The sequence below is a fragment of the Pinus tabuliformis genome, chromosome 4_2 (genome assembly GCF_031772625.1).
Source record: "Pinus tabuliformis cultivar Carrire ecotype Pingquan chromosome 4_2, CPIR1, whole genome shotgun sequence".
In the NCBI taxonomy this organism is placed as follows: Eukaryota; Viridiplantae; Streptophyta; class Pinopsida; order Pinales; family Pinaceae; genus Pinus; species Pinus tabuliformis.
The window spans coordinates 835,386,690-835,399,975 of NC_142304.1; the positions used below are offsets into that span (position 1 = coordinate 835,386,690).

The 13,286-nt window shown below is 37.1% G+C and overlaps 1 protein-coding gene across 2 annotated transcripts in view; it reads left to right on the top strand.

The window, feature by feature from the left end:
* Nucleotides 1-548: 548 nt before the first annotated feature.
* LOC149172271 (uncharacterized) overlaps nucleotides 549-13,286 on the top strand; it is a 41,909-nt gene continuing 29,171 nt past the window's right edge. Inside the window, exons 1-4 of one of the 2 annotated variants that reach the window (XR_016259077.1) lie at nucleotides 549-3,722; nucleotides 3,992-4,181; nucleotides 4,597-4,673; nucleotides 4,909-5,017. Coding sequence is in view for 1 of the 2 variants with exons in the window: in XM_089424285.1 (XP_089280411.1) it covers nucleotides 1,477-3,722; nucleotides 3,992-4,181; nucleotides 4,597-4,668 (2,508 nt within the window). In the remaining variant the exon portion in view is untranslated. The remainder of the gene's footprint in view (nucleotides 3,723-3,991; nucleotides 4,182-4,596; nucleotides 4,674-4,908; nucleotides 5,018-13,286) is intronic. The other variant, XM_089424285.1, reaches the window with a different exon arrangement.

The following is a 13,286-nucleotide window of genomic DNA, read 5'->3' on the forward strand; positions in this document are numbered from 1 at the left end:
AAAACTAACGAGCCATTAGCGTCTCTACCTGTAACTTGCCCATTAGTAGTATTCAAGCTCCAAAAAACGAAATCCTCTCTCTCACTTAGGAAAATACCATTTAAATAAGGGCATCTGATAAAATTTTCCCACTCTAACACAAGATTTATTATAAGGTTGAGGTTGCAAACATTCAATGAATACCCTATAGAATGATTATTATGTTGACAAACATCTCCTTTAAAAAAACAATATCATTTACAAAAATTAATTTCAAATAAAACAGATTTCCCTCCAAATTTTTGAATATAGAAATAAATTATTAAAATAAATAAATTATTCTCTTACCTTCTTATCCTTTAATAAATTTAAAATTTCTTTAAAAATAATAATCGCCATTAATAACGTATTACTTCCACCCACTGATGCACATAATTTTTAACATTGTAGCCAATACGCAAATCTATCATATCACTTTTACACACGTAAGCACTGCCACGTTAGCCAAATGTGTTGCATGTTTGTAACACTAATATTATGCCGATTGGCATAGTGTTATAAAATGAGTTTGGCTTTTTGTTTCTATTTTCTGTTTTTCTTCTTCTTATTATTTTTCCACATGTAGTAAGACCAATACAGATATCAGATAATAATAAGAAATCGAAATTCTCTAAAGCAAGGAGTCGCACGATCGAAACCCCAGGCGAGGAAGCTTACTAGTCTTCGGCAACCATCGAAGAGGTACGTTGAATGTTCATGATCTGAAATTGTGGATCAAATTGAAGTTTAGACGTGGTGAAAATAGCTGTATATGCGTCAATTCAGGCTCAGATGCTTAGCCTGTGAGGGTTTCAGTGAGACTATAGTAAAACTACGAGCATTGTGATGGATTGGGTTTTAAATATTTATCCAGATGAAAGCATGGTGTCGTATTTTTCGTGGAAAGATATCTCGGGGTTTAAATGCTAGTTCTGCAGATAGTGAAACAGCGAGTTGCGTGAAAACTAGGGTTTAAATCCATGGTCTGTCTGAATTTCAGTAGAATGCTTGACAATGATTTTTGCCCCCCTTCTGTTGGAATGTTTAGGGTGAAGTCTTTGGGTTTGTGAGTATCTCAATAAGCCAGCAGAAATATTCTAGAACGATGTTGTTTTGTGAATACATGGCCTTAAATGCTTGGGTTTCTAAGAGGTTTTCAGTGAAAATTTGTAGTGTGTTTGGGAGCAAGAAGCATTTGGAGGGGAGGGATGTTTAGGTAAAGTAGACATTGAGAGTGAGAAGCAGAAAATTTTCAAGCAGGAAGTTATAGAATAAGAAGGTAAAGTATTTGAAGTAAAACCCTGAGCAGAGAAGGGGAAGGGTGAATTCTCAGTGTTTGGGTTTTGATGCGAGATTCATTAGCTGATAATAGAAAGTTCTTCTATTTAGGGCTTGGACGATTGAAAAAACATAAAAAATCAGGAAGAAGAAGAATTCACAGTGTATAGGAAGTCAACCATGCATGCCAGACATCGAACTCCTGGAGAGGCAGCGAGGGGGAACTCCTTTGGAATTGGGCATCCATCCAACCGTGGCTCCCCCGATTCTGGTTTGCGGCATTTTTCTCACTCTTCTGATTACAAGGGTTCTGGGCGTGGGACTGGGAGAGGGGCACCCAGGCCACTACATCATGCTCGGAAATCAAATATCATGATGGAGGCCGGGCGGCTTGCAGCTGAGTATCTGGTCTCACAGGGGCTTTTGCCTGCTAATAGCTTAGTTCAGAAGGGGCAGAATAATGTTCCAGCTGCGCACTTGTGTAAGGATGGTCCCGAGATCAGGGTCAGTGAAAGAGAAGTTCTGGCAAACGAGAACGGGGGTGCTTCATGTGCCCGATATAACGGTTTGACGATGGAGGCATCTGGGTCTTCTTTGACTGGAAGAGATGAAGAAGTTAAGCGCAGGGGCTCGGGGTCTTCTGAAATGTTATCAGGTGGAAGAAAACTGCCGGACTATTCCTTGGATAGCAAAACCCAGTTTAAGAATAGTCGGAAGCTCGGGAGCTTCAAGGGCGTTGGGCAGGACTGGAATAGTGGAGATAGTAGGTCTGGCCCTATTTTGGAAAAGGGTTGTGATATTTCTACTAGCAAGGAAAGTGTCGATGGATTTGCTGGCTATCAGGCAGAGAAAAGGGTTGCAGTAGATGTTGGCGGAGTACCAAAACCCGTAGATTCGAGATCTTGTAAAAGTGGGTTAGCGGGTGATTCCGACTCTGACCTGGAAAATTATGAATTTCCAAATACTACAGATAGCAGGACGAATGATTTGTTTGGCACAGAAGATCCATTAGAAAGGAAACCAGACAAGATTGGGCCACATAGTTCTGCAACCATTGATAGGGATGATAGAAGTTTAGATGATGGAGAACTAAGAGATTCGTTGTTTTGGAATGAGAAAGAAATGCAACACCCCCTGCAGCAGCAATATGGGAAGACTGATGCTTTGTCCAAGGATTCACGAGGGTCTTCCCCTCCAGATGCAAGCAAAGGTCGTGTTTCAAATGAGGAAGATTTAATAAGCAAACTTAGTGACCAGAGCATCTCTCCACGCACTGTTGACATGCTACAGTTGTGCAGATCAGAACAAGTTCCAACCAAGGCTCGTTCCATAAAAAAGCAGAAAGTTTCCGAGGTTGAACATGGTTTCGAACAACGGTCGCTTCCCATGCCTGAAGGGAGGCATCTTGGGGAGTTCCTATCTGGAAGGGGTTCAAGTTCTTCACGGGACGATGATGTTGATGAATCTGGTAAGTCATATTGGAGTTTGAGGGGATCTGGTTCTGACTCTTTTAGGATTCGAACTGACAGGTCCATAGAAGAGGCAGGAGAACTGGATCCATCTTTAGCTGTTGAGAGGGATAGGTTTTCTAAATCTTATTCCTTTTCAGAGAGGTCGTCTTTTATTCATCAGCAGGAATCTGGTAGATGGCCGCCTGGGTTTGGTGGTCTCCATGGCAGGGATTCAGTTTCTCAGAATGAGAGGATTTACCCTTATGGGCGATCTAGGTCTATGTATCATCAAAGAGAAATGGAAAGTTCAGTGTACCGTGCTAATAGATGGGAAGGAACAAAAAGACAGCGAGAATGGCCTTCTGCTCGTGTTTCCCAAGCAGATGAATACTTTCGTTTGCATAATCTCAAAGCAAAGTTATCAAGTGCTCCAGTGAAGGGAGCACCTTCAGTGGATGAAGAGGTCTCTAAGAATGTTGAGAGAGAGGAGGTTTCAGAAGAGAAGGTCTCAGTGAAAAAGGATCTCAATGAGATTGTCACATCAAAAGCCCTGTTTTCTGATTCTGGCTCTAAGGAGGAAGGGCCTTTGTCTGCTGGTAGTAAAATTATAGATGAAAAGGTTGATCTTAATATTCAGACAGCAGAAGATAATGAAGATCCTAATGCCTTTGCAAGCGAAAAACAAAAGGCATGTGTTCAAATTGCTAACCTATTAACAAGGATCCACAAGGGCAGTTCAGATGAGGTTTCAAAGCCTGTTCTCGAAGAGGAATGCCCCATTGAAGGCTCTCAAAAGAATGAAGGAAAAGTTCTAGATGCAGAGACCGAGTCAAATGCAGCAGAGAAAGATGAGGGATCAATACATGCCTTTTTCCTGGACCTATTAAGAGGCTATCCTAATTTAAGAAAGCTTTATCAGTCTCAGGACAACTCCAAAGGATTTGATTGTCTTGTTTGCCTTAGCTCATCACCCATGTAAGTCTTCTGTGTCATGAGTAGAGTTTTCTGTTTAATGTGTTTTTTGGAGCATCTGAAAGTTTCATCGGTCACAGTTATTTTGAGCATTAAAATGTATTATTTCTTGTAGATGCTGTTCTAGAATCTACATCAGTGCAATCACTCTATCTATTGTTGTTACTGGCATTTTTCTGGACTACTTGACTTTTATCTGAAGGCATATCTTTTGAACTTTATAATGGCAAGTGCATCTTTTTTCTAACCGGAAGTGCTTCAAGTTCTTGCAGAAATGAAATGAAATTCTCAAGCTTGGTGAACCTCTTAAAACATACAAAGGATGGCAATGAGACGCTTCTAATCCACAAAGGATATGGTCATGCAATTTGTGATTTACTTGAGTTGGACAATTCAAATAGTTTGTCGAAAGATGTTGAATCTAATGAACTGCAGACTGAGCAACCTCTTCCAAATGAAGAGGTAAGAGAGAAGGAAGTATTAACATGGGGAAATCCCATCATAGTGATATGCATTTATTGTTGCACGTGGAGTTTCATAGGAATTTAAAGAAACTACTAAATGGGCATTGATGTTTGTACGTGGTGTTATATAAAAAGTAAGAGAAGCTAGGATATTGTCATTCATATTTGTATGTGGTGATTTTATTTGGGAATCATATTTGCTGATAATTTATTTGAAATGAACATGGTGGCTTGCATTATCAACCCAACTACAGAGGCAATTTGTTACTCCAGTGCAAACCCATTATTGGTTTATTATTATTCCACACCAATTGAGTTTATGGAAAGAAATCACAGATATATTTTTTCTTTCTTCCTTCTTTCTTGGTGCCTCGTCAGTGAGGATTGGGATTTCTAAATTCTGTAATTTTCAGGGGACTGGCAACACCACTGAACCTGAAAGTCCATCTTTGGAAGGAGCGAAAAGCGATGGACCTGAGGAGTAGTGAAGGTTATTTTCTTTCCTTTTTATTTTTCCTATTCAATATTCGTCTTTTAGATTTCTTATTATATATTGAATGAATCTTACGTCATCTTTTGGTGGTCTTTTCATTGTCTTCACTTACCTAATCTGCAAAAAATAATGCTGTCATACTGCCTTAACTTTATTATGGAGGGTTACAAGTTATCCATATTTACAAGAAGCAGTCCATTTTGTCACCTTGTTGTTTATTTCGTTGTCTTAGCAATTCTGTGATATGTAGATGCCTTATTCTCCCTCTGTATATTTTGGCCTAAAGAAAAGATTTTGCCTTGCTCAATTCTGAAGTTGCTACAAAAGGCCATCTTATCAAGGTAAAATCCTCAGCAAAGTTTGTTAGTTTTCTGTAGGCTTAAGATATCCAAATGTAGTGCTTTATATTTGCCAATGCTTTGTTTTTGGTACTGTATTTGTTAGATGTGTTTGAGAATTAGCAATTTGCTTCTATTAAATTTGATTTTAGCGCTTTAGGATTTCATTATCCTCAGTTAACACTGAACAGAAGTATTTGTCAGTCACATCGTTATAATAATCTACAGAAGGTTCATGGTTTTTAAGATCTTCCTGAGGGAAGGATTCATGATATATGCTCTTTTCATAAATTACACCATTGACAAGCACAAGTGTCTTTTTTTTCATATGCACATTGTGAATACAACTTGGAATGGCTTTGTTTGGCATTTTTTGCTGTTTCCTCATGTTTTTATAATTTAGAGCTTGCTTCATTCTCAGACTTTACTTGTGTGTTGTTATACTGAACTTCAGTGTGTGTTGTGTGTTGTTATACTGAACTAGAGCTTCCTTCATTCTTTCTTTTATAGATTGAGATATTTTACCTTGCAATAACAAGCACTAGTAAGTGGAGGTTTTTCTATATGTTTTACAGAGACTTCATGTTTTTCATTCTTTCAGTTCCTCATGTAATGTCCATTCTTTCTCTATAGGAAATAGATTTAGATATACTACATAGTAATAACAAGCCCTAGGAAGTGCAGGTTTCTCTATGTTTTTACAGAGACTTAATTTTGCATCCATTACATGTTTTCCTAGTACAGGAAACAAATGGGATGCATTACATTTTTGTAGTGTATGAACAAATGGGTAATTTTAAAAGAAAAGAGTACAGCCACACAAATGTGCTATAGAGACACTCAGTGAAAACAAGGCAATATTCAGTTTTTGCCATAAATCTGCTCAGTTATACTAAACTCGTGGTTTGTTTGATGCAGACAACACTCAAACCTTTAAAGAGAAGAGTACAGCTGCACAATGTGCTGTAGAGATACTCAGTGAAAACAAGGCAATATTCAGTTTTTGCCATAAATCTGCATATATATATTATATATACTCAAACTCATGGATTGTTTGATTCAGACAACAAATACAATCCTTTCAAATCTAATGCAGCAGAATAATATCGATAATAGAGTATTGAGAAGCTATGGTCTTTAGATAATGATAGATCCCTTCCTGTACAGATAGCTTCAAACAATAAGCCATCCAATCTACCACAGCTATATCATGACAAGTTGATCCATTAGATTATCCTATGCTTTAAACTTATCCTGTTAATTATCCACTAGTTCTCCAAAGAATGCATTATTAGTTCAATAGGTCACAATACAACGTAACATATAATAACTGGAAGGTTGAATAGAATGTGAGCTTTTTATAAGTTTATAGCTTTGCCGTGTAGAGAAGGGCAATCTCTAAGTAGTACTTCAAACATGACAAACTTGAACCAGGGAGTCGCCATATTTTTTAAATGACGTCCATATACTTTTACGAGAGTCGAACATATTTTTCAGTTTGCACTTTATTTTAATTTAAATGGAGCACAACCTTTTGTTGTGCTGGCACAACTTCCCACCTGCCAGTTATATATTGAATCGGATAAAGATTTCTGCTGAAGTTGACTACCATGTTACCGAAATACTTTAAGCTCCTTTACAAAATTTGTAAATAATACACAGCATGACCAAAAATGTTTGGAAATGCAAAGATGATCAGAAGCAAATAGCAACCAGGAAAGTTGGCCTAGATATTTTTATCTAATTGACCATAAAACTGTAAAGAGATTTCTTTCAAAGACTGCACAAATTATAACCTATTCCAAACATTTCTCCAGGTAACTGGTAAACTAATGCTCAAAAAGAGCAAAATAATTGCTGTAAAAATTCCAAGGAAACTGTTCACAGCCTTCTGCAATGAAAGACAATGCTTCAGTTACCTTCAAATTGGACCTGATCACCTTTCACCACAGATTTATCCTATTATTGTTATTTTAAACAACCTTTAATTGATCAAATAAAACTACACAACTGTTAAGAAATAACATCATCCATGCCATTAATTGGAGTACATGCCAATTAAGGACAGCCACATCAAAGATTTCACGACAAGACAGAAACTGTAAAACATGTGATTTGTTTTGACTACACTGAATCCTTCACACATTCTTCACACTAACCAAACGACCAACTATTTGAAACACCACAATATTTCTGTAAACACAGCCAGCATTTTACAAGTATTTTTCAGTTGTAAAAAAAGAATACATACTGCTTTGATAGCCAGAAATTTCTTTCCAAGTTTTATATGGTCAGGTGAAGAATTACAAACAGAGACCAATATCATTAAACATTTACCCGGTAACTCTAATAATGAATGGATTAGAATTTTTGCAATTGTCTGGTTTGATTTAATGACAAGGTGCAAAAAATAATACAAAGACTGGTAAACACAAATTCTCATTGGTTGAAACTTGAAATATGACAGTTTCAATCATTATTGTTTCATTACTAGATGCTCAAGAGCTGATTTGGACTAGAACCAAAATTGATCCTTAATTGTGCAAAATCCTGGGGTTGACCTACCAAAGACTTGAGAAAAAGAAAGAACACAATTCTCCCCCACTTTACTTAGGGGGATTTGAACCAGGCATATACTTACATAGAACTAGCTAAATGCTCAACAACTGATTGAGCTAACCGTTTGGATCCAATGATGTTCATTGAGAGGAGTATTATCCTCCCTACCCAGGATGAATCCCACAAGTGACATTTTGAACTCTTAATGAATATATTGTTGTATCGGTGTTGAACACCGAATTATAAAGTTTACACTAGATGCCATCCTCAAAATAAAGGGAAGTGATTGGTGGATACCCTCAAGATATGTATGTCATGGAAATATATATGTATGAATGAAAATTTCCACTACATATAATGTGAAAGCTAGTAAAATGCCATGCCTTTTTCATCACATTCTCAATTTTCAATTTTTCTTCATAAGAGGAATCCATGTGGATGATAGTTGTCTGTTTTCCTTGGCTTTAGTGCCCGTCTTCCAATATGAGACCTGTTAAATCGATTGAAAGAGTGGGTGGAGTTTAACCGGGCTTGCATAGAGTTCTGACACGATTGGTTAACTGATGTGTTGTTGACTAGTGTGCTGGTCTAGTTATTGATAAACTTGGAGTGGTTAACTCTTTACGAAGCAAACAAATATTTCCAATGAGTATATCCTGTTTGTGCCAGGTATATTGTGATGGTAAGTTATGTACATATGTTTGCGTGTTGTTCAGGCTTAGTCTATTGAACATGTAGTATATTGCACTTTATCTATTTTGTGCTTTATCCTTATCCCTTTTGGGGTGACTTTGTCCTCATCCTTATAAGTTATACCTTGTCATTCACCCAGCTTATTATATTTTATCGGAAACTTGGTCAATTTTAATTACTAACTCCACAATTTTGTACTCTATATATGGTTAAAACTTAATACAAATAAGTGCATGTGTACAGTTTCGACAACGTGTGCAGTGCTTGTTTTTGCGCCGAGAGGCGCTCTACAGCCCAGTATGGGGGTAGATCTCACATAAAAACGTAAACGTAAACGTAAACAACCTAGTATGTACTATGAGGGTAGATCTCAAATAAAAATGTAAACATAAATATAAATGTAAACGTAATGTTTAACATTTAACATTTTTAATCTAATGTCAGCCCTGTTTAAAAATAAATCTAATTATTAGTATGTATAAACACAATATAAATTTAAAATATAAAGAGGTTTACTAACACTCAAAAAAAGTATGCAATAAATAAAAATATAAGTAAACTAGAGGTATGGTAAATAAATAAAAATATAAATAAATTAGAGGTACGGTAAATAAATAAAACCCCCTTTTATATTTATTCCATAAACCTCTTTATATTTACGAAAACTCAAAAATATGTTTTATTTAGGTGAAGCCTATGGGCCAAATACCATATTTATAAAAGAGGTATGGTAAATATATAAATATAAAAGAGGTATAAAGAGGTATGATAAATAAATAAAAATATATCAAATAGGATTAGAAATCAACATCTAATTATATACCATGCCTATGGGCAAAATACCATGGTAAATAAAAGAGATATGATAAATAAATAAAAATATAAATAAACCAGAGGCATGGTAAATAAATAAAACCTCTTTTTATATTTACTCCATAAACCTCTTTATACTTACTAACACTCAAAAAATAAGTTTTATTTAGGTCACGCTTATGGGCCAAATACCATGGGCCAAATGATTATTAATACCATACAAAAAATCATTATTAACCATAATATTAATATTAAAAGATGATTATTATTATTATTATTATTAAATCTAATCTCCATATTAATATATTATAATATTAATATTATTAAATTTAATAACTTTGGATTAATACAATATTAAATTTATTATATTATAATATATATATATTAATATATCATGATATATATTAACTCTATATATATGGGAGGGAAGAACAAAGACATATAGTGATAGAGGTGGAGAGATAGGGGGAGTGACAAGGGAGAGATGGAGATAAACTTAAGGATAGGGGAGAGGAGAAATGAAGAGAGACAAAGAGGGAGATGAGTGAGAGATGTAGAGAAGGGTAAGAGAGGGAGAGGGAGTAGAGAGTTGGAGGGGGAGAGAGAGAAGTAGAGAGAGAGAGAGAGAGAGAGAGAGAGAGAGATGGGGGAAGAGAGAGGAAGGTAGGAGAGAAAGGGAGAGAGAGGAATTGCAAGAGAGGAGGAGAGGATGAGGGAAGAAGAAAGACAGAGAGTGAGAGGTGGAGAGATGGAGAGAGAGAGAGAGTATGTTTAGGGGTGAGATAAAGAGACAAAGAAAGAGAGATAGAGAGAAGGGGAGGAGAGAGGGAGGGATATAATAACATAGTTGGGGGGGGGAGAGAGAGAGAGAGAGAGAGAGAGAGACTTGAGAGAGAGGAGGAGAGTGATGGGGAAAGAGAGAGGGAGGTAGGAGAGAAATGGAAGAGAGAGGGAGGTAGGAGAGAAATGGAAGAGAGAGGGAGGTTTGAAGAGAGAGCGGACTTGAGAGAGAGGAGATAAGGAGGGAAGAAGAAATACATAGAGAGTGAAAAGTGGAGAGAGAGAGGGAATGACAAGGGAGAGATGGAGGGAGAGTGTGTGTTTGGGGGTGAGATAAAGACAAAGAAGGAGATGGAGAGAATGGGGGAGAGAACGAGAGAGGAGAGAAGGAAGAATATAGTAATAGAGAGAGAGAGAGAGAGAGAGAGAGATGGAGTTGGAGGGGGAGAGAGGGAGGTAAGAATAAAGAAATAGAGAGAGAAAGGTAGAGAGAGAGGGAGTGATAATAAAAATGGAGGGAGAGAGGACAACAAGAGGGAAGAGAGATAGAAGTGTGGGAGAGGGAGAGAAGGGGAAGAGAGTGAGAGGGAGGAAGAGGAAGAGGGAGGGATAGATAGATAGATTGGAGAAAGGGAGTGTATGTTTTGGGGGTGATATAGAGAGACAAAAGGATATAGAGATATAGATGGAAAGTGAAGAGAGGGAAGAAGAGAGATGGAGAGAGAGAGGGAGGGACAAAGAGATTGATAGATATGGAGTGAGAGAGTATGTGCATTTGGGGTGTTGAGATAGAGAGACAAAGGAGAGATGGAGGGATATATATATATATATATATATATATATGGAGGGTAGAGGGAAGAATATTTATTGCATTAGATGCATTGATTTCAGTTTAGATGGTTATTTATAATCCTATTTCATTGCGTGCGCTAGATGCATTAATTTCAGTGTAGATGTTGGTTTATAAACCTATTTTCTTACTTGCACTAGATGCATTGATTTGAGTGTAAATGTTTATTTCTAATCGTATTTGATTGCTTGCATTAGATGCATCGATTTCAATGTAAATGTTTTTTCTAATCTTATTTGATTTCTTGCATTATATGCATTGATTTTAGTGTAGATGTTGATTTCTGATTTGATGTAATTGGATGTATGATGGTACATTAATTTTAAAGTGATTGGATTAATATTGTGCATTGATTTCAATGTAAGCATAAAAAATTATTGACAATGTACATTGATTTTTGTGTTATAGTAATTCAACCTATTAATATTGGAGAGAAAGAGAGACAAGGTATGATGTTTACTACAATATCTCGAGCTAAAGATTTAAATGGTTTATGATTTAACCTGTCCTTTTCATATAATTGATATGAAAAAATGACAAAAGTAACAAGGGTGACAATAAAAATAGTAGAAGAAAATAGTTTGAGATTAATCACAATGAAGACTATTTGTAATTTACTATATTCTTATTATTCACATTTTCTATCATTCAACACTATTACATTGTCACTTTACATTCAAAATTTTGATTTCATCATTTTTCATCATTAAAGTTATTCACAATATTTATTATTTCAACAAACTAAGGTAACTAAGCAAATTTAAAATTAAAATGACCACATTAATTTGAGACATATTTAGCATGTTTAAAATGATTATATTAATATTAGATGATTTTACATATTATGGATAAAATCAATCATCTGTTCATTAGATTTTCTTTGGTAGCACACGACTGAAACTGACCTAGATCCATCTTAACTCCGAATCTATCAAGCGTCGAGAGGGATGAAATCTCTCGAGGTGCAAACCTTTCCTCAAGTTTTGCACTCAAAAAAGAGGCTTGCACCTCAAGAGATTTGATCCCTCTCGCCGCTTGATAGATCCGGAGTTAAGATGGATCTTAATTATTAAGTCATCAACTTATATAACCTAATGATAGTTTCGTCACCTTTTTCTTTGATATACAAGTTAGGACCTTTTTCTTTGCTCTCTCATTGATCGTTCGTCCATCAATGCATCAACACATTGAGACTCCTATTGAGTTGTTCACAACTCCGTTTGTGAACAACTCACAACTACTTATTGCTGCTCCTCAACTGTTCAGGGACTTCAACCCACTATAGGCTTCTTTAGCTGCACCAATGAAGACTAACACAGGGCACAAAGGGCTGCCACCTATCATTGTTGCAAGTCTCTTTTCCAACAGTTAACATGAGCTACAATAAACTGCTCCTCTAGTTGATCAGACCTATGAACTCCAACAACTGCCACTCCTAGCAGGTAAGTGTCCTTCCCTGCATTGCACTTAGGGCTCCACACTTGGACACTTTCATGCTGCCCTTTAACAGACCTAAAATGCCCAAATACTACACCAATACACGTTTCCTCTCCTAGGACACCATCCACTTGCAAATTATATCAACTCAAGAGGACATACACACTTGCAACCTTCTGTTGCTCCTCTTGATGTGATAGCCAAACAATTGCTGATATAATTTGCTCCTCGGATGTCTTCAACTATCCAACTCTATGACCTCCCATCCACTAGCATCCTCATCACCAAGGAGACATCTACAACAACCTGTTGCTGTCACCCTGCCTTGTACTTTGTGCACTTGCAAGTTTGGTTAGGGCACACTAACCAGCCCTAAACCCTTGTTCAAAACTTTACGATTTCCCTTCCAAACAGGCTACCCTTCCCTACTAGCCTTGTTGTGCAAACATGAAGACCTCAAGTCACTGCACAAACGCTCCAACAAACCCATGGCTGCTCCAGCAAGGGTCTATCCTTTAAACCACAGGGAAAACACCCCTGTTTAGGCTGCAGACTGCTACAAAGAGATGCGGTCTGGCTAGGAGAGCCTCCCTAGGCCCCATGTATCACCAAACGACGTACTCACACCTCCCAATAGCTCTACTATCCTTGCGGCCCAAATAGAGCACTAAAACATGCACAAACAATCCCAAATTTACCTCTAAATCAGCGGCTTGATCTGGCCCAAGTTTACCTCTGAATTAGCGGCTTGATATGGCAAGGAAGATGCACTCAATCATAGGAGAAAAGTTGTCCACACAATCCTTCTAGCCCTCACCTCGACTGCCTTAGGTCTGTGACTCTTTCTCTCAATGAACCTGCACCCAACTCAGAGACAATACCCTTCAAGATGCTCGTCCTCCTTCTGCCCAAGCTGCCTCAGGCCGATTTCAGAGCTAACCTTGACCTTGAATGCACTTAGGATATATCAAATAACTCCATACTCACCTCTTATTTATATCCAACAAGAGGGCTCCATCGAATGATAGAAAGAGGGTTGCCAACCTGTTAAGAAGCCTCTCAATAACTAGGCCGACTTGACCAACCCACACTCTACATTCAAAAAATCATTTCTCTTCAACTACAACTATTTTTGATGCG